Here is a 23,740-nt window from a genome sequence, read left to right as displayed (position 1 = left end):
TAGGAGTAGATTCTATGTCTAGAAAGGTCTAGAGTCTAGAGTAGATTGTAGATACATAAAAAAAAACCTAGATTCTAGTTCTAAAAGATAAGTTATTAAGTAATGAATTTTACCCATGATTATTGTCAAATGATTATTATGTAATACTACTAATACAGCTAGAGATTAGTACTTGTTATCACTAAGTCTAATAGACTAATACTGTCTAATACTGTCTAATAGTATGTAGTCCTATTGAATATTAATAATAATAATACTTAGAATCTAGTGATCCTCACCATTATTGTCTTTTTCTTAATAGAATTTTAGCTAGTCAAATAGCTCTAACTAAACTCTTAAACTTTTTAAAAAATCATATCACAATTTTTTTACTAGATCTAGATCTTAAATGATATAGGCTGATCTAGCAACTGGTGGTTGAATATGTATTGGGTTTAGCGTAGCAATCAAATATTAGATGTGCATTCTTGATAGGCAAAAACAAAAGATTGAAAAATGTACATGGCCTAAATAGAAATAAATAAAATGAAAATCAAATGGAAGACGAAACTTCATCTCATCTTTGAACTTAATCAAACATGCGTCTCATTAAGACCATTTGTGGAAGAAAAAAGATGAGCAGAAACTCTTAACCAAAAAAAGAAAATGTGAATGTAAAAGCATTGATTATGAAGAATGTACCATAAACTAAATAACGAGACTAGGCTACTTTGAATGTTGTAACATTAGATAACCGTTAGACAACACAAAGAGAAATGTCTAGTGTGGACAAACAAAAACAACAAAGCCAAATGGCTTTAACTTTCATGAGCCAAATACAAGCAGATCTGAGAACTCAAAATCCAGTTCCGCAGACATCACTGCCACCTGGGAGCTACCACACCTACAGGTAAAACACTGAGCCATAGAACCAGGTGGGAAGTGTGCATTAGATCTGGGATGCTGGTTAGATAAGAATGGATGTCTCAGATACTGACAAAAATAAACTTTCTGTAGGATAACATGTCTCAGATACTGACAAAAATAAACTTTCTGCCTGATAACATGTCTCAGATAATGACAAAAATAAACTTTCTGTAGGATAACATGTCTCAGATTCTGGTGTTTCAGAGGTTTAGTTGTGTGCTGCTGTTGTACTAGTTACAGTTTGTAATGAATGTGAATTGTGCTTTTCTGTTGGGCCAAGCATTTAGAGCTAATTTTCTCTGACAGGACAAAACTTCCTGTGCCAATGTTTTCAAGGGCAGACTTCAGTTTCTGGAGCATCCTCAAGCAATGTATCGGCAAGGTAACCAGAAATATTGTAGCTCTTTGTATCACTGAGTTACATGTAGACATTCAAACATGTATTAGCTTGTTTCTTATTAGAGTTCTGAAATCAGGTGGAAATATATCGATCATAATGTTTTGTTGGGGGTAGTACTCATGTCATGTTTTGTTGGGGCAGTACTCATGTTTTGTTGGGGCAGTACTCATGTTTTGTTTGGGGCAGTACTCATGTCATGTTTTGTTGGGGGTAGTACTCATGTCATGTTTGGTTGGGGGCAGTACTCATGTCATGTTTTGTTGGGGGTAGTACTCATGTCATGTTTGGTTGGGGGCAGTACTCATGTCATGTTTTGTTGGGGGTAGTACTCATGTCATGTTTGGTTGGGGGCAGTACTCATGTCATGTTTTGTTGGGGGTAGTACTCATGTCATGTTTGGTTGGGGGCAGTACTCATGTCATGTTTTGTTGGGGGCAGTACTCATGTCATGTTTTTTCCCTAGGAACTGTCCAAGATAACAATGCCTGTGGTGTTTAATGAGCCCCTGAGTTTCATCCAAAGACTGGCAGAGTACCTCGAGTATGCTCCACTCATAGAAAAAGCTACTACCTGTGATAACCCAGTAGAGAGGATGGAGGTAATGCCCTGACCTTTAACCCCTGGCTGCTTGCTAAACAAATTACTGGCTATTAGCAGAAGAGATTTCTAATCTGTGTAGCCTACAAATAATTATCAAATTACATTACAAAAATATCATTCTTTTTATTTCTATTCTGTTCATTAAAATGGAATCTACTTTCATTGTCATTGAAACCAGCAGATGTTGAAGTAATTAAGCTTGATCTCTGTTTCAGTATGTTACAGCTAATTAAACTTGATCTGTTTCAGTATGTTACAGCTAATTAAACTTGATCTGTTTCAGTATGTTACAGCTAATTAAACTTGATCTGTTTCAGTATGTTACAGCTAATTAAACTTGATCTGTTTCAGTATGTTACAGCTAATTAAACTTGATCTGTTTCAGTATGTTACAGCTAATTAAACTTGATCTGTTTCAGTATGTTACAGCTAATTAAACTTGATCTGTTTCAGTATGTTACAGCTTTTGCTGTGTCAGCTTTATCCTCTAACTGGGAACGAATTGGGAAACCTTTCAACCCACTCTTAGGTGAAACTTTTGAACTTGATAGGTAAATCTTTTACTTGTTATGGGCTGGTAATGTTTTGTTCTTAATATGGGCTGATAAATGTTTTACTTGATGGGCTGGTAATTTAAAGTGCATGAATATTTTAGACCAAATCTTGTTAACAAATGTTTGATATTTTAGACCAAATCTTGTTAACAAATGTTTGATATTTTAGACCAGACCTTGTTAACAAATGTTTGATATTTTATATCAAATCTTGTTAACAAATGATATTTTAGACCAGACCTTGTTAACAAATGTTTGATATTTTAGACCAGACCTTGTTAACACATGTTTGATATTTTAGACAAAATCTTGTTAACAAATGATATTTTAGACCAAATCTTGTTAACAAATGTTTGATATTTTAGACCAGACCTTGTTAACAAATGTTTGATATTTTAGACCAGACCTTGTTAACAAATGTTTGATATTTTATGTTAACAAATGTTTGATATTTTAGACCAGACCTTGTTAACAAATGTTTGATATTTTAGACCAGACCTTGTTAACAAATGTTTGATATTTTAGACCAGACCTTGTTAACAAATGTTTGATATTTTATGTTAACAAATGTTTGATATTTTATGTTAACAAATGTTTGATATTTTTTGTTAACAAATGTTTGATATTTTAGACCAGACCTTGTTAACAAAAGTTTGATATTTTATGTTAACAAATGTTTGATATTTTATGTTAACAAATGTTTGATATTTTTTGTTAACAAATGTTTGATATTTTAGACCAGACCTTGTTAACAAATGTTTGATATTTTATGTTAACAAATGTTTGATATTTTAGACCAGACCTTGTTAACAAAAGTTTGATATTTTATGTTAACAAATGTTTGATATTTTATGTTAACAAATGTTTGATATTTTTTGTTAACAAATGTTTGATATTTTAGACCAGACCTTGTTAACAAATGTTTGATATTTTAGACCAGACCTTGTTAACAAATGTTTGATATTTTTTGTTAATAAATGTTTGATATTTTAGATCAGACCTTGTTAACAAATGTTTGATATTTTTTGTTAATAAATGTTTGATATTTTAGACCAGACCTTGTTAACAAATGTTTGATATTTTAGACCAGACCTTGTTAACAAATATTTGATATTTTTTGTTAACAAATGTTTGATATTTCATGTTAACAAATGTTTGATATTTTAGACCAGACCTTGGCTTCAGGTTTATTGGTGAGCAAGTCAGCCACCATCCTCCCATCACTGCAGTACACGCAGAAGGGCGGGGCTACTGTATACATGGATCTATCCAACCCAAACTCAAGTTTTGGGGTAAAACTGTAGAGATCAATCCTAAAGGTATCATATCTCTGGAGCTTTATAAGTAAGTTTTCCTCTTGCTCTCTACTCATTAACTTAGCAAATACTTGAACATTGATTGAATCTGAACTGATGAATGTCTGATTTAGATATAAAGAAACCTACACATGGCAGAATGTCAACTGTTGTATACACAATGTGATAGTAGGAAGCTTATGGGTGGAACATGTAAGTTCTTCTATGCAAGGTAGTTTTTTTCTGTCTTATGTGTGGTACGTTGTTCTTGTACACAGGTTAGTTAAACCTACTTGTACACAGGTTAGTTAAACCTACTTGTACACAGGTTAGTTAAACCTACTTGTATAGCATACTTTTCATAAGGGTCATTTGTTTATTTTAAATTTAACCCTTTACAGTCTGATGTGTGAGCCTCCACCCAAACTATGTATTGTACCTTTATTTAACTGAAGTAACAAGATTTTTACACCTTTCTCTTGTTCTAGCAAGAGCTGTTGATGTTCTACACATTTTTAAAACTCAGAATTTTTTTCTGAATTATGGGAAATATAATTAGTGCAAGTAGTATGAATTAAATGCCTCTGCTGTTGAATCAGGCTTAATTTATAAAATAACCAATACAGTGATATTGGAAAAGTTTTTAATAAGTTATAAAGTTATTTAACCTCTTAAGTTATAAAACTATATAACTTACTGTGAGTTATAAAGCTATTAAACCTATTAAAAGTAAGTTACAAAGCTATTACACCTATTAAAAGTAAGATATAAAGCTATTTAACCTTTTAAGTTATAAAACTATATAACCTACTGTGAGTTATAAACCTATTAAAAGTAAGTTACAAAGCTATTCAGCTTCAACTTCATAATACATTCTTTTACGCCTCATAATGCTTTTTGTTTTGTTTTTATTTGTGGATAATTTTTTAAAATTTTTATGAAAGTGTTTGTGTTGAAAAACGTGTTTTTGCTTAGCCATGGGGGAAGGAAACAGTTGTTATTACCCGGACTGTAAAGGGTTAAATGGATTAGGAATGAGTTTTTCTTATTTTTCTTTGCGTTTGAAAACTCTAAAATGCCAATATTGTGTGTTTGATCTAGTATGGTACAATGCCAATATTGTGTGTTTGATCTAGTATGGTACAATGGAGATAGCCTGCAATACAAGCAGCATCAAAGCTGTGCTTAACTTCAAACAAAGTGGTTGGTTTGCTAAAGATTTGCATCATGTTGAAGGATACATTTTCAATGGAAAGTGAGTAAAAAGGTTTACTATTTGTTATAAATAAGTTAAAATTAAAACCCGTTGGATGTTGTCTCCCTTTGTTTAGCGTGATGTTTTCTGGAATAGATAGTGGCAATTGGATTTTTTTAAATCTAAGTACTAGTATCATTCTTAATACTCCCATGTCCTGCTAAAGTGGCAATTAGTTGCTTGCTTTTATAAACCTTTTCAAATGTGTCCAAAAAAATCTGAGTTAAAAGTAAGTTCCCTGGCAGCACAGTGGATAGGTGAAGTAGAGTTCACCTGTTTCTGTGACCTCAGCATAGGACAGGTTAGTTTGGTCAGCACTATGCATCAGTTACCCATCAGAGTTGGGTGGACTCAAGGATGTACTACGATTCTAGCCAGTAAAATGTGTTGGTAGCTAAATTTTAAATGTCCAAGAGTGAAATGTGTTGGTACTAAATTTAGAATGAACTTTGTCCAGGAAAAAAGAGCGGGCCCTGTATGGTAGTTGGGTGCTGGGCATGTACTCAAGTCCAGCTGACGTATACGACAAATTTATCAACGACACAGAGGCTGTGGCAAACTATCGTGCTAAGGTAAACTGCTGGCACATACAGTGCTCTTGTACGTCAACCACTGACCCATACATCAGTACTCTTGTACGTCAACCACTGATCCATACATCAGTACTCTTGTACGTCAACCACTGACCCATACATCAGTACTCTTGTACGTCAACCACTGACCCATACATCAGTACTCTTGTACGTCAACCACTGATCCATACATCAGTACTCTTGTACGTCAACCACTGACCCATACATCAGTACTCTTGTACGTCAACCACTGACCCATACATCAGTACTCTTGTACGTCAACCACTGACCCATACATCAGTACTCTTGTACTATCTTCTCTCATCATCTTCATCCATTTCTTATTGATATTGCAGTTCTCTTGTCCGTGGCTTGATTATAATGAATAGGATGATAAAATGTTTAAAAGGAATATTTGTGGATTGATACTTTGATAATTAAAGACACCCCATTAAAATTTAGATCATTAGTCACCCCGTTAAAATTTTGATCGTCCAGCTATTGAACTCATAAATTGTCTTGTTGACAGTTTGAGCATACACACAACGTAAGTAATTTGTTTGTTCCTGTTGGTTTACACAAGGAAGTTTCTTACTTTTTAGTTTAGCATTTTCTTGAATTAGTTGAGAGATTTCACCTCAAATTACCAAGCCAATTTTGTTAATTAGTTGAGAGATTTCACCTCAAATTACCAAACCAATTTTGTTAATTAGTTGAGAGATTTCACCTCAAATTACCAAGCCAATTTTGTTAATTAGTTGAGAGATTTCACCTCAAATTACCAAGCCAATTTTCTTGAATTAGTTGAGAGATTTCACCTCAAATTACCAAGCCAATTTTGTTAATTAGTTGAGAGATTTCACCTCAAATTACCAAACCAATTTTGTTAATTAGTTGAGAGATTTCACCTCAAATTACCAAACCAATTTTGTTAATTAGTTGAGAGATTTCACCTCAAATTACCAAACCAATTTTGTTAATTAGTTGAGAGATTTTACCTCAAATTACCAAACCAATTTTGTTAATTAGTTAAGAGATTTCACCTCAAATTACCAAACCAATTTTGTTAATTAGTTGAGAGATTTTACCTCATATAACCAAACCAATTTTGTTAATTAGTTGAGAGATTTTACCTCAAATTACCAAACCAATTTTGTTAATTAGTTGAGAGATTTCACCTCAAATTACCAAGCCAATTGTGTTAATTAGTTGAGAGATTTTACCTCAAAATATTAAACAAATATTGTTCAATTAGTTGAGAGATTTTACCTCATATAACCAAACCAATTTTGTTAATTAGTTGAGAGATTTCACCTCAAATTACCAAACCAATTTTGTTAATTATTTGAGAGATTTTACCTCATATAACCAAACCAATTTTGTTAATTAGTTGAGAGATTTTACCTCAAATTACCAAACCAATTTTGTTAATTAGTTGAGAGATTTCACCTCAAATTACCAAACCAATTTTGTTAATTAGTTGAGAGATTTTACCTCAAAATATTAAACAAATATTGTTCAATTAGTTGAGAGATTTTACCTCATATAACCAAGCCAATTGTGTTAATTAGTTGAGAGATTTTACCTCATATAACCAAACCAATTTTGTTAATTAGTTGAGAGATTTTACCTCAAATTACCAAACCAATTTTGTTAATTAGTTGAGAGATTTTACCTCAAATTACCAAACCAATTTTGTTAATTAGTTGAGGGATTTTACCTCAAATTACCAAACCAATTTTGTTAATTAGTTGAGAGATTTTACCTCAAAATATTAAACAAATATTGTTCAATTAGTTGAGAGATTTTACCTCAAAATATTAAACAAATATTGTTCAATTAGTTGAGAGATTTTACCTCAAAATATTAAACAAATATTGTTCAATTAGTTGAGAGATTTTACCTCATATAACCAAGCCAATTGTGTTAATTAGTTATTACCTCACATAACCACCAAGCCAATTTTTGTGTTAACTAAGGTTTTCTAAGCATAGATCAATAGCTGACAGTTTCCTTTTTTATAAAGAAATTGGATTTTTGTTGTAAATAATTAGATTGAATCATTTCTAATGAATTCTTATTGATAACATACCACATCAATATGATAGATAATATACCACATCAATATGATAGATAATATACCACATCAATATGATAGATAATATACCACATCAATATGATAGATAATATACCACATCAATATGTTGCAAATGTATGTTGTTGTCATACACCGCCAACATTTGATCAACCCATTAAAATTTTCTGCATACATATTAAATTCTAGCAAGAAGAAATTTTTTATCATACAAGTTCAAGAAAATTACTAATAAAACAAAAATGTGTTTGAAAATTACAACTACAAAGAAATTAGTTTTTATAACATTTTAGTTAAAACTGTATTAGTCACTGTGGCCAGAGGCGTAGCGAGGGGGGGGGGGGGGCAATTGAAAGTTTGTCCCCGGGCGCCAGGAAGGGTCGCTATGCCTCTGACTGTGGCTTGTGTTTTCATTTGTTTGTAGCGATAGTGTCTTGCTGTTTAGACTTACTAAATGTGGTAGTAGATATCTGCACTGTCAATGTCAGTTGTGCTGCAGTCACACATTAAATATGGTATTATATGTGGACTTCTCAGTTTAAATAGGACCTGTATCACACACAACTTCTGGCTCCTATTTTTTTTTTTTAAATGTATTTCTAGCATGAGAAGAAAGATGCGCAAAAGTACTTTTTTTTTTTAAATGTTTTATTTTTAGCATGAGAAGAAAGATACGCAAAAGTATTTTTTTTTTTAATTTGTATTTTTAGCATGAGAAGAAAGATGCGTAAAAGTACTAATTTTTTTTTTTAAATTTATTTCTAGCATGAGAAGAAAGATGCGCAAAAGATGACACTGCTAACTTATAACTACCAGCTCCAAAACCAGAAGACAATCTGGTTAGTCAACCCACGCCCACCACACTCATCTGATGTAAGTCTTTTCTTCTCCCTAACCTCTATACTCAGATTAACATTGTTTTCATTGACTATTATCTGGCCATCTCATCAAATGTTGTCCACCCAGTACTACCATAAATCTATACTCAGATAACCAATGTTTGACCATTATCTGACCATCTCATTTGTCCACCCAGTACTACCATAAATCTATACTCAGATGAACATTGTTTGACCATTATCTGACCATTGTCCACCCAGTACTACCATTTTTCCCTGTTTGCCATGACTCTGAATGAGCTGCTGCCAGGCATGAAGCAAGCTCTCCCTCCTACAGACTCCAGGTTCAGGCCAGACATTCGCAGTATGGAGGAAGGAAAAATTGGTTAGTCTTAGACACCCCAACCTTGTCACACTTAGATCACATATAGATTGTCACACCCCAACCTTGGTTTTCACATTTAGATAGGTCACATAAAGTGTCACACCACAACTTTGGTTTTCACATTTAGATAGGTCACATAAATTGTCACACCCCAACCTTGTCACACTTAGATAGGTCACATAAATTGTCACACCCCAACCTTGGTTTTCACATTTAGATAGGTCACATAAAGTGTCACACCACAACTTTGGTTTTCACATTTAGATAGGTCACATAAAGTGTCACACCACAACTTTGCCACACTTAGATAGGTCACATAAATTGTCACTCTTAGATAGGTCGCATATAAATTGTCACACTTTGGTGGCACATGAATTATCTTATCTGTCACATTTGTAAACTTCCTTTTTGACAGATCAGTCAGCAGAGGAGAAAAATAGAGTGGAAGAAAAACAACGTGAAGCGAGAAAAGAAAGGAAGAAAAGGAGTAAAGAATGGCAACCAAGGTTAGTTGAGACACCGTCAGACTTGTAGGTCTTAGAACCATTTGCTCACATCCCCTCAGATCTTTTGCTTTCCTTAGAGATTGAAATATTTTGTTTTTACCATCACCAGAGGATTGAAATGTTTTTACTCCCAACAAATGGTTGAAATATTTTTACCATCACCAGATGATTGAAATGTTTTTACAATCACTAGATGATTGAAATATTTTTACCATCACCAGATGATTGAAATGTTTTTACTCCCAACAGATGGTTCACCCTAACAAAATCTGGAGGACGGGAGGACTGGGTGTTTAACCCAACCTACTGGCAGAAAAACTGGAAAGATTGCGCTGATATATTTTGATTGGTTTCTATGTTATCAGGGTTTTCTTTTCATTTCTCTGTACGTCACATGACCAGGTCAGCTGACCGGGGCATTTAGTTTTGTTCTAGAACATTTCCGTCTTGTTTGTTTGGTGCCAGTCCCCACAGCACCCTGTTGGTCATACCATGTCCTGCTGTGGTCAGACTAGAATAGTTGCCACAAGGACTGGATGGAAATGTTGAGATGCATGTTTCTCCTCTCAAGAATTAGGCAGCTGTTGGATGTTAACTCTTGTTTGATCAGGACATTCCAGCCTGGCAAGCCTTACATTGGCTTCTCATTCATCTTGTTTCATCTATAGGATATTGTATTAGGTCTTTTATTCCTATCACTTAGAAAATAATTTTTGAACCAGTGTAGTCATGGCTTGCTCATCTCCAATATGTAACTTAATATTGTGTGGGAAATGTAAACAGTGGGGAGGCAACTATGTTGTATTGTCTATTATCTGCCCTTTGTCAGCTGTTAATGGGGAGCCATTTAATCTTCACATTTTAACTGAGTTATTGATTGACCTAATTTAAATAGTGGAGATTTACTTCTTTACTCGCTCGCGAAAACCATTTGAGACTTGGGAATATTCCAATAATTTGTAACCAATGTAAGAAGTGGCTGAAGTTGGTCCCATCAAAGTACATTTGATTACATCATGAATGTCAAGCACATGGCTCACACCATAGTATCAAAATGTGTTTCTAGGATATTTCTTGAGCTAGCCATAGACCGTGTAGCACTCAGCATTCATTCATGTAGATGATAACTTCCTCAGGTCAAGCTATAAATAGTGTCACATGTCCCATTGCTGATCACCACTTGTATATAAAATAAACAAATGTCTTATTTCAGATATGCTGGGTTTTTTGTCTGTTAAATTACCCTACTTTTTTGATGCAGTATCTCATTATGTAACTAGTTATTAAAATCATTCATTGACACTCAATCATTGTTGGCACTCAGTTTAATTATTCCCAACTAACAATTTTAATAATTTTCATTTTACAAAAGCAAAGTTAGATGCCCATGATAAAGGGTGTTGATTACACTGTACAAATACTTGTGTGATTGTTTACATGGCCAGCACCAGGTTATAAATACATTAGAGTTATGGTAACACATTCTTCAATTACAGCACTTTTTCAGACTTTAGATTTGACTAGGCATAAAAGAACAAAGTTTTTTAATCTAGGGTTTGGGCACAATAAAATAGTTTCCCAGTACTTGATTTGTACATTCTCACCTTTGCCCCACCCCTTTCAAAATGCCCTCAGAATATAAAGCAAAAATAAAAGCCCACCAGCACTTAAGTGTGGACAAATGCCATGAAAAAATATAATCCAGCATTGTCTATCACATTTTTTTGGTACAACCTGCCCCTGGTAGGCCATGAGGAAAGACATTATTTGTTTGATTTGTTAAATACAAAAACTATTTGGAGTTGGATAACCATTGCACAATTTCAAAAAATATTATACATCTTTAAATACCACCTGCCTTCAACAGGAAGACAAACAACAGATTTGATTGGACAAAGAATTTTTGACAAAATAGTAAAACAAATGTAGATTGGTTCAAAGTTCAGTACACTACATGTGTAGAGCAACAGCAGAATATGAAACCAAAACCTTCAGCAACATTGAAGCTCATAGATAAATGTAAAAATATTTCATCAACTGATTCACCAAGCTATTAGCACAAATTGTGTCAACATAAAATCCACTATTTCAAAAATGTAAGTAGACCAAAGACTCCCAGGACATTTCCCAGACTAGAACCACTTTCTTCAGCAGTTGGTTCCCTGACCTGTCTGCTTTTAGCAGCATCAACAAAAACCAACTTAGTTTAAAACAAAAAGTATAATGACAAGATGTCTTTCTGCTTAAAGCAGCTTCAACAAAACTTAGTTTAAAACAAGAATAAATTAATGCAGTCTAGAGAATATATGATATAAAAAAACAGCTGTTTAAATAAACTGGGAGTTATCTCCCCTAAACTTTCTCAAATATTCTTATATAACACTACAGGGGATGTCAACTCAGGACAATATTTTAAATTACTTAAACTTTAAAATAGAATAGAATCTCATAGGAAAAAGAATTGCACACCAAGTGAACTCCAAACAATATGTGAATAATAGTGTGCAATATTATTAGTACTCAAGTTTTTAAAAATTGAAAGTAGAATCTTCCAGTTACCAGAAATCGCTGAAAAATTGACACAGAACTACAAATTTGATATTATACTTATATATGAAATTTCAGCTGTAACGGTACTCAAGTTATTGTGTTTACAGACACACACACAGACATACGGACAAGATTGCAAAACTATGTTTTTCAGACTCGGGGAGGTGTAAAACGTCTTTTTTTTTTTGCACGATTACAATACTTTCTCTATATTTCGTATATATGAGAAAGTAAAAATGTGCATTTTTTTTTAATTCTGCCAATTATCCCATGTTTGTCCTGTTAATGTTAGGGAAGACCTAATGAGGGGTGAAAACCTGTGTAAACTAGCTACAATTAAACTAATACCGGTTGTCTAGACTAGTAATTAGTTACAGATTTTTATTTTTGAGTTGCAGACTTTTCATTATGGCAAATAATTGATCAAAGGGCAGCAAGAAACAAATGTCCTGTCACACATTTGCAAGCTAACCCCCCCCCCCCCCCACCCCCCTGATCAAAATACTCCTTATGGAAGCTGACAAATTAAAAAAAATGGAAGTGAATTAACTCAGCAGGTGATGGACCATCACAATAAATTAATCTCACAAATTATGGAAGCACAGCTTAAAGCAGCAAAACATTACCATACCGCACACATCACAGCAGCAAAACATCACCATACCGCACACATCACAGCAGCAAAACATCACCATACCGCATACATCACAGCAGCAAAACATCACCATACCGCACACATCACAGCAGCAAAACATCACCATACCGCATACATCACAGCAGCAAAACATCACCATACCGTACACATCACAGCAGCAAAACATCACCATACCGCACACATCACAGCAGCAAAACATCACCATACCGCACACATCACAGCAGCAAAACATCACTACTGCACACATCAGAGAAGGTGACAGACACTCCAATAAATTATTTTGTCCTGACCTCTACCACAGTTCCAACATTTTTAAATAATGTCAGAATGCATCAGTGATAACTGAAGAATATGTAAACATTTGGTCAGTCAGCAATGGCCTGTCTGTCATCTGATTTGCTGGTCATTCATAAGTCCTGACTGACCCTGCCAGCCTCTACCACCCAGAGGATTTAGATGAGCTCGCGGTACGACATTCATCTTCATCATCCTCATCTGACGAGGACAGAGACAACAGGGACGTTAAAAACTTTTTTAGCCTTGACCTTGGCTTTTTTTTGCTCTGAAGCATGCATGTCCCAGGTTGGGCCTCATCCTCATCATCACTTGAGCTGACCGCTCTCTGGCAGTGACCAGTGGGCTCTGGGCAGGCATTCAGTGGACCATCTGCACCTGGTGCCACAGTCTGATCAATGGCAAAGGTCGTGGGGGCTAAGTTGATCTCTGACAGGTTCCTAGCGCGGGCGTACCCAGAGTTGCTCTCATCTAGTCTGTCTGTCAGAGACAACTCACCATAGGAGCTAACAGTTGAAGGAGTTCTCTCCCTTGCTGCTAGACCCTCCTGTCTAGCAAGCCACTCCCCAACCATTCTTCCATGTAGGTCAAGGTTGATAAAATTATCATAAACACTGGTCAATTCCCCGGTGCTGAGCTGCCTGTCAGTCAAACTTGTGGTTCCAGCATCTACTGGAGCACTGCGGCCCAGACTGGTGTCTGTGGCAGGATATGTTTTCAAGTCTTCAATGTCTGTCACAGGATTTCTCTCATCCCTCCCCCCCTCTGGGGCACAAGGTACATACCTGCTGTAGGTGCTCTTCATGTTATCATACAGCGTGGCCTGTGGGATCCCCACACACCCACTTGCACCCAGGGTCTGCTGGCCCGCGTCTTGTGTTGGGTCCAAACGCTCGGCAACTTCTTTCAGTTCTGTTCTAGAAGCTTGAGCATCACCAGTTGCTGGATGGTTCTCTAAGTTCTCCTGGCTCTGTAATGTCCCTGGTGCGGCACCAGCAGAGGCAGCTACCTGACCCACATCCCCCTCACTGTCTTCTGATGAACTAGAATCAGAGAAAATGATGGACTTCAAAAACTTGCTCATCAACCATCCTTTGTTTTTAGACTTCGATCCTTTGGCTGGTGGGGTGGACCCTTTGGGAGGTGGGGTGGGGTCCTGGCTAGAACTAGAGCTTGTTGAGGAGTTGGAGAAGAAATGTTTTCTCTGCCTGGGCTTGCGTCTAGCTTGGCCTGCTATTTGTGGGCCGTGTTTACGTGGGCCATCCCCATGTGGGCCGTCACCGTGTGGCACACTTTGAGCTCTCTCACTCCTGGCCACATCGTGCGACACACTGAGCTCTAAATTTGGTAGTGACAAGGACGAGGTGGACAGGTCTTGATGACATTGTGTTGAGAGTTGCTCCTGCTGGTCACTATGGCAACTCACTTCTGGTAACTCACCATTTACTGACACGCCCCCAATGGCACCTGACACGCCCCCAATGGCACCTGACACGCCCCCAATGGCACCTGACACGCCCCCAATGGCACCTGACACGCCCCCAATGTCAGCTTGGACAGACTCGGCTGGCCACCCTCTGTTGACTGGTAAGGTCGCTGCCTCGTTGGTGTCTGAGGCAGGATGGCAGATGACAGTCTGCTGGATGACAGATGACACACCTGCCTGTTGGATGACAGGTGACACAGCTGTCTGCTGGCTGACAGATGACACAGCTGTCTGCTGGCTGACAGATGACACAGCTGTCTGCTGGCTGACAGATGACACAGCTGTCTGTTGGTTGACAGATGACACAGCTGTCTGTTGGTTGACAGATGACACAGCTGCCTGTTGGACTGATGCAAGATGTTGCTCTACAGCAGTTTCCAACTGATGTGTTCCAGCATGTAGCACAGTGTTGTGGGACACACCCTCTTCATCTGAGTCATCAGCATCCTAGAGAAGAAAAATAAAACAGCAGCTCAAACTTTGTGCCCACCCAGAGAGACAATATCTGTTGACAACAGAGGCGTAACGCAAGATAATCATCAAATTAGCCAGGTCCATTCAGATTTGTCAGAATATAAAACTTAACCTGACAAATAAAACAAATAGAAAATACCTTTATAATAAATTATAAGAACAAGCTGATAAAAGCTTTCAAAATTAGGAAAAAATAAGAAATAGTAGTTACTTTTTTTCTTATATTTAGGTTCATTTAAAGCTTTTTATAAGAAAAGGTTTTTTTTTTTTAATTTTTTGCTTATTAGTATCTAGATTTAGGAATTGTAAAAAATACATGAGCAAGTAGATCTAGATCTAGATTTAGAAATTGTAAAAAACATATGAGCAAGTACATCTAGATTTAGGGATTGTAAAAAATATTTGAGCAAGTAGAAATAATTGAGTAACCCGTTTATTTGTCTACTCCATCTGTTGTAAACTGACTTCCCATACAACTCAAACTATTTCAAGCCTTAAATCAATCAGTAGCTTGTGTTATATTTACAAAATTTCTTACCCCTTATTAGCACCCATCTCAACTTTAGATTTATAAACATTTCTTTACCCTGGGATCACCTGACATCTAGTTATGTAGGCCTATCTTTTTTAGTTGTATTCAAGTTGTATTTAATTATTTATAAAATCTTTTTAATGAAATATTTAATCTCAAATTCGATTAGAAATGAGTTCCAAGAATTGAGCACAGGTAAGCTAAGGTAAATCTGGTTAACTGTACAATACATGTAAGATTTACGTGGTTAACTTTACAATACATGTAAGATTTACATGGTTAACTTTACATTACATGTAAGATTTACCTGGTTCACTTTACATTACATGTAAGATTTACCTGGTTCACTTTACAATACATGTAAGATTTACCTCAAGCATTGGAGACTTGGGCGATAAAATGGTATTGCATACATATTTTGAAAATGTTTAACAGCTAAATTAGTAAAAGCAAAAAGCCATGAGACAAGGTGTTGATACATAAAGACCAGTTATTTGGGAACAGTAACAAAACATTTCAAACTAGTGTAAATTAAATAATATAGGATAAATCATAGCAAGCAAAGAAAACATCGAAGCATGCACATTTATAACAGCAAGAAAAAGGCTTGGGATGTATGAAGCCCTATGATTGCTGAGGTACTGAACAGTTTGATTGTGTCAATTAATAGGACTGCTAGAATCTCTTGAATTCATTTGATTTTTAATGGAATCTATTTGAGTACAAAGAAAATGCTATTTATTTTGACTGTACCAGAAGTAAACAAATGTAGGCAGTATATAACTTGTCATGTATAAACTACAAATAGATCTAGCAATTGAAGAACAAGGACTAAGTACCCAGTGTATACTGTGTAATTACATCACTACAAATGCAGATTTTACAAAATAAAACTAAGTATTTATTTTTAAAATTAATTTAAAATTCAATGAAAGCAAGGCTTAGTCTTTCAGTGGCCATCATTACTAAGATGATGATCTTAAAAAGTTGGTCCCTTATTACATAGCTGGGATTTTCATAATGTAATTTAGTAGTCAGATGCGGGTTAGCAAAACTAAGCAAACGTTGAAATAAATCTGACCTTAAGAAACTGAAATAATTCCACAAGCTTGGTTAGCTTGAAGTCTGTTGGGATGGCTTCAATGCCTCTAACAAAATCTATACTTATCTCCTCTCTACATTCTGGACATACTAGTGGACGGAAATAGTGGTGGTACGACCTGCAATCAGGAGAGTTTCATCTGCTCAAATTTTGTTTGCCTAGTAAGGTGGGGGAACCAGTGGTAGCATCGTACATGTACACAAACAATGACAAAACCAGTGGCGTCATGTACATGTACACAATGACAAAACCAGTGGTATCATGTACACAATGACAAAACCAGTTGTATCATGTACATGTACACAAAAATGACAAAACCAGTGGTATCATGTACATGTACACAAAAATGACAAAACCTGTGGTATCATGTACATGTACACAAACAATGACAAAACCAGTGGCGTCATGTACATGTACACAATGACAAAACCAGTGGTATCATGTACACAATGACAAAACCAGTTGTATCATGTACATGTACACAAAAATGACAAAACCAGTGGTATCATGTACATGTACACAGACAATGACAAAACCAGTGGTATTATGTACATGTACACAAATTATGGGAGAACCAGAGGTATCATGTACATGTACACAGCCAATAGAGGTGAAATAAAAAAAACAAAATCTCAAACAATCAACCTGTGTATGAGTAGATTGGTTTGACTTGTTTTAAACAAGAAAAAAAACACTAAACAGTTACTAACTTTTTCTAAATACCTTTAAAATCTGAGCTAGCTGTAGATGTGCAGGCTGGCATCACACTAGGTCTAAAACTGTGATACCAGCACTGTCAGTCTACTCAAGTATCCTGCTATTGTCTCCTTGCTAGCTTTTAGCAACTCTAAGTAAACCAATGGGGGGTAACTATGTCAAGATTATTTTTACAGTGAGTGGACAAAGTTTTTCATCACATCATTAAAACTTCCCTCCCTTGATTATTTTTACAGTGAGTAAACAAAGTTTTTGACTATTTCATCACATCATTAAAACTCCCCCCCCCCCCCCTTTGTATAAAAAATTTGCTTTTAAACAACACACAAAAATGGTTTGTTTAAACTCAGTCTAATTAAACATGTTGTAGATACAAATATACACTGCAGGTATACAATAGCTCAGGAAAGAGAAAAGACCCCAGCTCTACAGATTTACACTTGAGGTGGACATGCAATGGTGGACAATACTTGCCCGCTCTCCTCAGCTTTCTTCTCAATCATGGCCCGGATACACAGCTGGCAGTATGAGTGACCACAGGGGAGGCGCCGGGGTTGTCTGAAGAGCTCCATACAAATTGGGCAGGTCAGTTCTGCTTTCATCTCTTTGAGTGGCATTCTAGTGATTTGCTTGACAAACCCGTTTAATATCTGATTCACAAAATGAGCATATTGTAACTATTGGACAGTAAGGTTACTGTGGTGCATGTGTTCTAAAATAATTATTAAAGTGATTTATTTAAGTCAGTCACAAGTCAGGTGATTTCAGTCACAAGTCAGGTGACATCTCTGTCCTGTAGTTACTTGACATATCTGCCTTATTTGTCCTGTGGTTACTTGACATTTGTCCTATGGTTACTTGACATGTCATATGGTTACTTAACATGTCTTGTGATTACTTAACATCTGTCCTGTAGTTACTTAACATCTGTCATGTGGTTACTGGCCTGCATAGTATCAGCAGATAAGAAAATATAGTCTTACCCATTTAACAACTTTTCTTTATCTTGCTTTGCCAGGCTACACTCATAAGCCCTTCAATGATAATGTTATGATAAGTTTCATGCAGTTCAATAGAAATATTTCAAGATAAATTGTATTCACATATTTTTCAGTAGGATTCTTATTAGACCTAAAATTGAGTTGTTACTTTCAATACTTTTTAATATTTTGTGAGGGGAAAACCAGTGGTATCATGTACATGTACACAATGACAAAACCAGTGGTATCATGTACATGTACACTATGACAAAACCAGTGGTATCATGTACATGTACACAATGACAAAACCAGTGGTATCATGTACATGTACACAATGACAAAACCAGTGGTTTCATGTACATGTACACAATGACAAAACCAGTGGTTTCATGTACATGTACACAATGACAAAACCAGTGGTATCATGTACATAAATTATGGGAGAACCAGTGGTATCACGTACATCAGGGGTCTCCAAACTTTTCAGCCCGAGGGCCGCATTAACTATCAAATACCAGTTCGGGGGCCAGTTCCACCGAAGAACATATACACCCCCCTCCCCTCCCCCCACAAAAGAAATATAAATTATATAGAAATATATATAAATTTCAGCGACTCATCCATTGCAATTGAAAAATGGTGAAACTTGCTTGCATTTTTCGCTATTTGAGTCACAATGTTTTCACCATTGTAACCAAAGCTACATTTTCAAATTGTTTTGAATTTTCTGGGCAAAGTTCCACAGCCACCTCCAACAAACATTTTTTACCGACAAAAAGATCTTCGCGGGCCGGATGAGAGGACCTCGCGGGCCGCATCCGGCCCGCGGGCCGTAGTTTGGAGACCCCTGATGTACATGGTTGCATCTGTTGGAAACATCGCTAGTCTTCATTTATTACTGAAAAGTTTTAATTCAGTTGTTTAAAAACAGGTACATAAATGAAACAAGGAAACATTTTTGTATTTTAAAAAACATGAGTCCTCCTCTAAATGTGAAATAATTATTAAAATTTAAGGAGTTAACTGTTTTTCACATTACTAGATCTAGTCGCGGGCGATTTTACGTAGCCTATCCAAAACGATAGATCACCTATTCTATTAGGCTATTAATTTAGCCATTGATTTAGGTTTATTATTCATTTATCTCAGGGGCGTAGCGAAGGGGGGTGGGGGGTGCGGACCGCACCGGGTGACACCATTTAGGGGGTGACACCAAGGCAAAAAATAGCAAAATATATAGAGAAAAACTCGAGGGGGGGGTGCAAATCAAAAGTTTGAGGGGGGGGTGCAAATCGAAAACTTGATGGGGGGGGGGGTGCAAATCGAAAGTTTGAGGGGGGGTGCAAATCGAAAATTTGAAAGTTTGTCCCTGGGAAGGGTCTCGGTAAAATCTTAGTTTAGCGTCGTAAATTCCAACGTAGCTAGTAATGTGCGATGAAGGTAACTAATGAATATTTCTTTCATTTGGCCATATTTATGTCCTATTTTACATAATATAACAGATAATTGAATAACAAATCACAATCCAAGACCAAACCAGTCAAAAATATCCTGGAATAAACTTTAAACTACCCCGTTCGAGACAACAATGAGTAAATACATGCAGCGGCCATGTTTTAAAAACAATAAATTGTCTATTCGCATGTCTTTTGTGTTGATTTTGTGGTTTAATATGATTGTTTTGTATTGTTTTAATATATGCCTGGGGGTCGTCCATACATGACGTCACACTCGTAGGGGGGAGGTGGGACCCGTAATTTTGTGACGTGTGATGAGGGGGAGGGGGGTTCAGATGGTGCGATGTCACACTTTTGCATTTTAAAAAAGCAATGTTAGAAAACGAATTTTAGACGTTATTTTGCGTTTTAGAAAACTGTTTTAATACATTGTAATAACAATTTATTAAAATACTCTATTTTGACAGTTCAGACAAGATTTTGGAAAAAATATAGCTGTTTAAAAACAATTCAAATGCAATTTTGAGGGGGGTTGTAGGCTGAGGTGTGACGTTATTTTAGGGGGGGGGGTCTGGCTTTTTGTGACGACGTGTGACGGAGGGGAGGGGGAGGTAAAAAGCGTAACGTCATTTATGGATGACCCCCTGTATAGTAATTTTTCTATTTTTTTTAATATAGTTGACATGAATGACTAATAGACCTTTTCAGACTTAATAGTGTGCACCCACGACCACAACAATTGTTGGGAGGTCGAACTTTTGAACACTTTATTTGCATCAAGCAAATCAATATTAGATCGCTCATAAATGACGTCGCTCTTAAGATAGTAATGACAGCGTGCATTATTACAGAGCAAACATATGAACATATTGTTTCAGATAGAAATTGTGATTTGTGGTGGGGAGAGGTTGAGTAGAACTCAGTGGATGGTTGTGGGAGAAAGACCAGCTGTAGAAGTATGACGCGACATTCATTGGTGATCCATTTTCTCAGTGGGGACGATAGAACTATCAAGAAGGGTCAAGAAATTTAAAAAGCTTGCCGAGTCGCATTTCTTGAACCCCACCTTTTTCATTCCCCCACTTAGCACATCGTCACCGAGTTAACGCTCGCACGTGACGTCATGTACCGGTACTGCCGACCGTTAGGCTAATTTTATAGAAAAAAAAACAACAACAATTTAAGCACTGCTTTTTTGACGCTTTTGCGACGTTTAATTTGATTACAGAAGTTGGTGTTCATTAAACATCCCCTAACACATCTATCACTCGTCCATTTAAACGTACGTAGTTATTTCTGCAAGCTTGCTGTCTTGAGACTTTCGACCCTTTAAAATGTATTAAGCTCTCACCGTATAGAACTAGACTACCCATATTAAGCTCCAAAAGAAGCTTGGTGAAAACAGGATGGCCGTCCGATTTTGAAGCTGCTCTGCGCTTTATAAAAAGCACAATAAACGATAAGAGGACACTTATATTAAAGTAAATTATAGTTCTGAATCTTGATACATTAAAAGTGATATTCGGAAATTAAGAGCCAGACAGTCAACATGATATTTCAATTTAAGTCCAAGAAAATAAATTTCCTCAAACGATGGAACATTACTAAATTTTCGCGCAGTTTAGCAAAATCGAATTTAAGTATTTACATCATCTTATAAAGCGCGATAGCCTACTGGTGCTCTAACGCGGCCCATGCTAATGGCCGTATTCCTAACGCCCCGCATTAGACGCGGCTTATTCGTCGGCAGGCATTTGGTGGCAAGCCTTTTTGACGGGGATAATGTGTTGCGGCCGTTTTGCCAAATGTCTTAAACTAGCAGGCTTGCAACATTTGTGATGATTAGTTTTAAGCAAGGTATACGTATATTAATGCTTATTTATCGTTATTTTGATTGAACAAAGCATTATGAGTTTCTCCATCAACCACCTAGGTATTTTTCCCCGTTCACCTCCTTTCATGAGACCGACACGTCATAAATTGCGGAGCCGCCTGAGTTGACGTCACAAATCTTCACTCACTCCCGTAGCAAATCATCATATGTGACATCATTTATGGAAACCCCATATCCATCACTTGGGTACTTGATATTGATAATTTGATAACAAAGGGTAACCAAAATGTGTCTGGCAGGTGGAGACCTGCGATCGACCATAATTGACAACACGCACTTAAGGAGTGGAGTGGCTGATTGTTTTAGATGATGTTTTTCAAGGGAAGCTGGTGTCTCTCTGTATATGTAAATGATGACAAACATTTAATGTTGTCAAAATTATGGTTAGAGATCTTAGATAAGGCAGAGTGAAGCGTAATTTTTTACATTATGACTTGTTGTGACATTAACGACAAAAATATGACGGAGGTTGGGGTTTAATTAAGGTAAAGAGTAGTAAAAAAAATGTCATAAGTTAGGATAGAATTACTAATTGATAAAAAGAAAAACCTGAAATGAAAATAGTGAACATTCAAACAATAAGAAAAAACTCAAACTATAATATAGAAATAGTAAGCTCAAATAAACATTAGTAAAAAAACGTGATTTAATACATGGATACAAGTTGCATTTCACAATGCTTCTAGAATTAATAAAGTTCTTTGTTAGGAAATTCACATTAAAAAAAAAAGCTTTATAATACGGACTTTACAACAAGACGATCATATTTAAATACATTTTCATACGAATAGAAATGAAAGGGAAGCTACTCTCAATAACATTTTCCTAAGATGGCGGCTGTTTTTAATAGCAAATTTACTATCTCGAACAGGGTTGATAAAAATTAATTTCAGGATATTTAAATTGATTTAACCATAAATAATAAATGGTGATCTATTATTCAATTATCTATAATATTTTATCAAAATATACGAAAATATAGGCCTACTTATATTTAATGACATATTCATTAATTCACTCTCTCCCACATTACTAGTTTTGGCCGAATTTACGACGCTAAACTAAGATTTTACCAGGGTCTCTATGCCTCTGGGGGGGTGACACCATTAAGTTTAAGTGCCGCACCGGGTGACACCCGACCTCGCTACGCCACTGCTTTATCTATAATATTTAACACAAACATATCACAATATAAATAATAAATATAGTATATAGATCTACTTCTATTACAGCCTTGACAACGAGGTAACGTTTTCGTACATTAATAGCCGCGGGCGATTTTAATATTTTGTTACGTACCCAAAACGATGGATTACCAAAAAAAAAAAAAACAAGAAGAGCAGAGGAGTGTTTAGTCCACTGTTTAGTTAAATTATTTTAAAATTATTAGTACTTAAATCTAGACACCAACTACACTAGTTAGTTTAGATCTAGAAGATCTAGAAAAATTACTTAGATCTAGGGTAGATCTAGAATCTAGGTCTAACTTACTTAAGATCTAGAATCTAGAGTCTAGTAGATCTTGGTAGATCTTTTTACTTACTGAAACCAAAACACTCCATTTCCGGTTTAGGATAATTCTAAAAACTACAATTCTAAATCTAAAACTGGGCTCTAGCTCGAGGTCCGGCTTGAAATGAAATATATTAAACAGTATTGTAAATATTTAATATCTAGATCTAGATCTAGTAAATCTATTACGCGCTAGTTTTTGTGTATTTCGCTCATCGTACAGAGTGTATATATAATAATAATAATATATATAGAGTCTAGATCACGGGTTCCCAAACTGGGGGTCGCGAAGGCCTTTCTGGGGGGTCGCGAACTGGTAGACCAAACCATATCAATGGGGAAAAAAACATAAATATTTAGAAAATTATCTGAAATTCGGCCTTACTAACATCACTGAAAATGGAATAGAGAAAAAACAATGCATACTGAGCTCTCATCGACGAGTCTATGAAACCTTCAAAACTAAAACGTCATTTGAAACGAGTCATTCGAAACACATCAAAAAGATATGGAGTTTTTTCGTCGGCATGTAGTTAGTTGCAAACGTCAGAGACTCAGTGTTTCTTCCAGACTTTTTTCTCCGGGGGGGGGGTCTGGAAGAAACACTGAGTGTGATTGTGAGGTAAATAATACAAATTTGAAAGAAGAGATTTCTGGGCATCTTGAATCTCTTGGTACCG

At 36.0% G+C, this 23,740-nt stretch overlaps 2 protein-coding genes across 12 annotated transcripts in view; one reads left to right on the top strand and one right to left on the bottom strand.

Moving 5' to 3' along the window:
• Positions 1-10,714, top strand: part of LOC131942431 (oxysterol-binding protein-related protein 1) — a 48,474-nt gene extending 37,760 nt beyond the window's left edge. For 6 of the 9 annotated variants that reach the window (XM_059302311.1, XM_059302312.1, XM_059302314.1 and 3 more), the window contains 12 exons: positions 1,213-1,288; positions 1,770-1,904; positions 2,360-2,457; positions 3,628-3,804; positions 3,890-3,968; positions 4,892-5,010; positions 5,468-5,582; positions 6,112-6,129; positions 8,443-8,550; positions 8,778-8,901; positions 9,317-9,407; positions 9,657-10,714. In XM_059302311.1, coding sequence (XP_059158294.1) covers positions 1,213-1,288; positions 1,770-1,904; positions 2,360-2,457; positions 3,628-3,804; positions 3,890-3,968; positions 4,892-5,010; positions 5,468-5,582; positions 6,112-6,129; positions 8,443-8,550; positions 8,778-8,901; positions 9,317-9,407; positions 9,657-9,753 — 1,237 coding nt within the window. In that variant the 3' untranslated portion in view covers positions 9,754-10,714. Of the gene's footprint in view, positions 1-1,212; positions 1,289-1,769; positions 1,905-2,359; positions 2,458-3,627; positions 3,805-3,889; positions 3,969-4,891; positions 5,011-5,467; positions 5,583-6,111; positions 6,130-8,280; positions 8,356-8,442; positions 8,551-8,777; positions 8,902-9,316; positions 9,408-9,656 lie in introns of those variants that run through there. The other 3 variants (XM_059302317.1, XM_059302318.1, XM_059302319.1) reach the window with 3 other exon arrangements.
• A 1,739-nt stretch (positions 10,715-12,453) lies between these two features.
• Positions 12,454-23,103, bottom strand: LOC131942429 (uncharacterized). 3 transcript variants are annotated; one of them, XM_059302309.1, is made up of 6 exons: positions 23,040-23,079; positions 18,201-18,251; positions 17,692-17,867; positions 16,480-16,618; positions 14,437-14,839; positions 12,454-14,373 (listed from the first exon to the last, which is right to left on the bottom strand). In XM_059302309.1, exons 3-6 carry the CDS (start codon positions 17,832-17,834, stop codon positions 13,049-13,051), a joined length of 2,010 nt encoding a protein of 669 aa, XP_059158292.1. In that variant the 5' UTR covers positions 17,835-17,867; positions 18,201-18,251; positions 23,040-23,079; the 3' UTR covers positions 12,454-13,048. The 3 variants fall into 3 exon arrangements, with proteins under 3 accessions (XP_059158292.1, XP_059158291.1, XP_059158290.1); XM_059302308.1 differs by lacking the exon at positions 23,040-23,079 and adding an exon at positions 23,092-23,103 and having other exon boundaries at positions 12,454-14,839; XM_059302307.1 differs by having other exon boundaries at positions 12,454-14,839.
• Positions 23,104-23,740: the final 637 nt, after the last annotated feature.

Source organism: Physella acuta, unplaced genomic scaffold, assembly GCF_028476545.2.
Source record: "Physella acuta isolate Inbredline_101_S28 unplaced genomic scaffold, ASM2847654v3 ptg000405l, whole genome shotgun sequence".
Taxonomy (NCBI): Eukaryota; Metazoa; Mollusca; class Gastropoda; family Physidae; genus Physella; species Physella acuta.
This window is presented reverse-complemented; position numbering and strand designations above follow the sequence as displayed.

Coding starts and splice junctions, on each gene's coding strand:
- LOC131942429 (XM_059302308.1), bottom strand. CDS start 17,834: ATGCCACTCAAAGAGATGAAAGCAGAACTGACCTGCCCAATTTGTATG. Junction 16,619..17,691: donor AAGAAAGCTGAGGAGAGCGG/GCAAGTATTGTC, acceptor TCCTGATTGCAG/GTCGTACCACCACTATTTCC. Junction 14,840..16,479: donor AATTATTTCAGTTTCTTAAG/GTCAGATTTATT, acceptor TTTCTTCTCTAG/GATGCTGATGACTCAGATGA.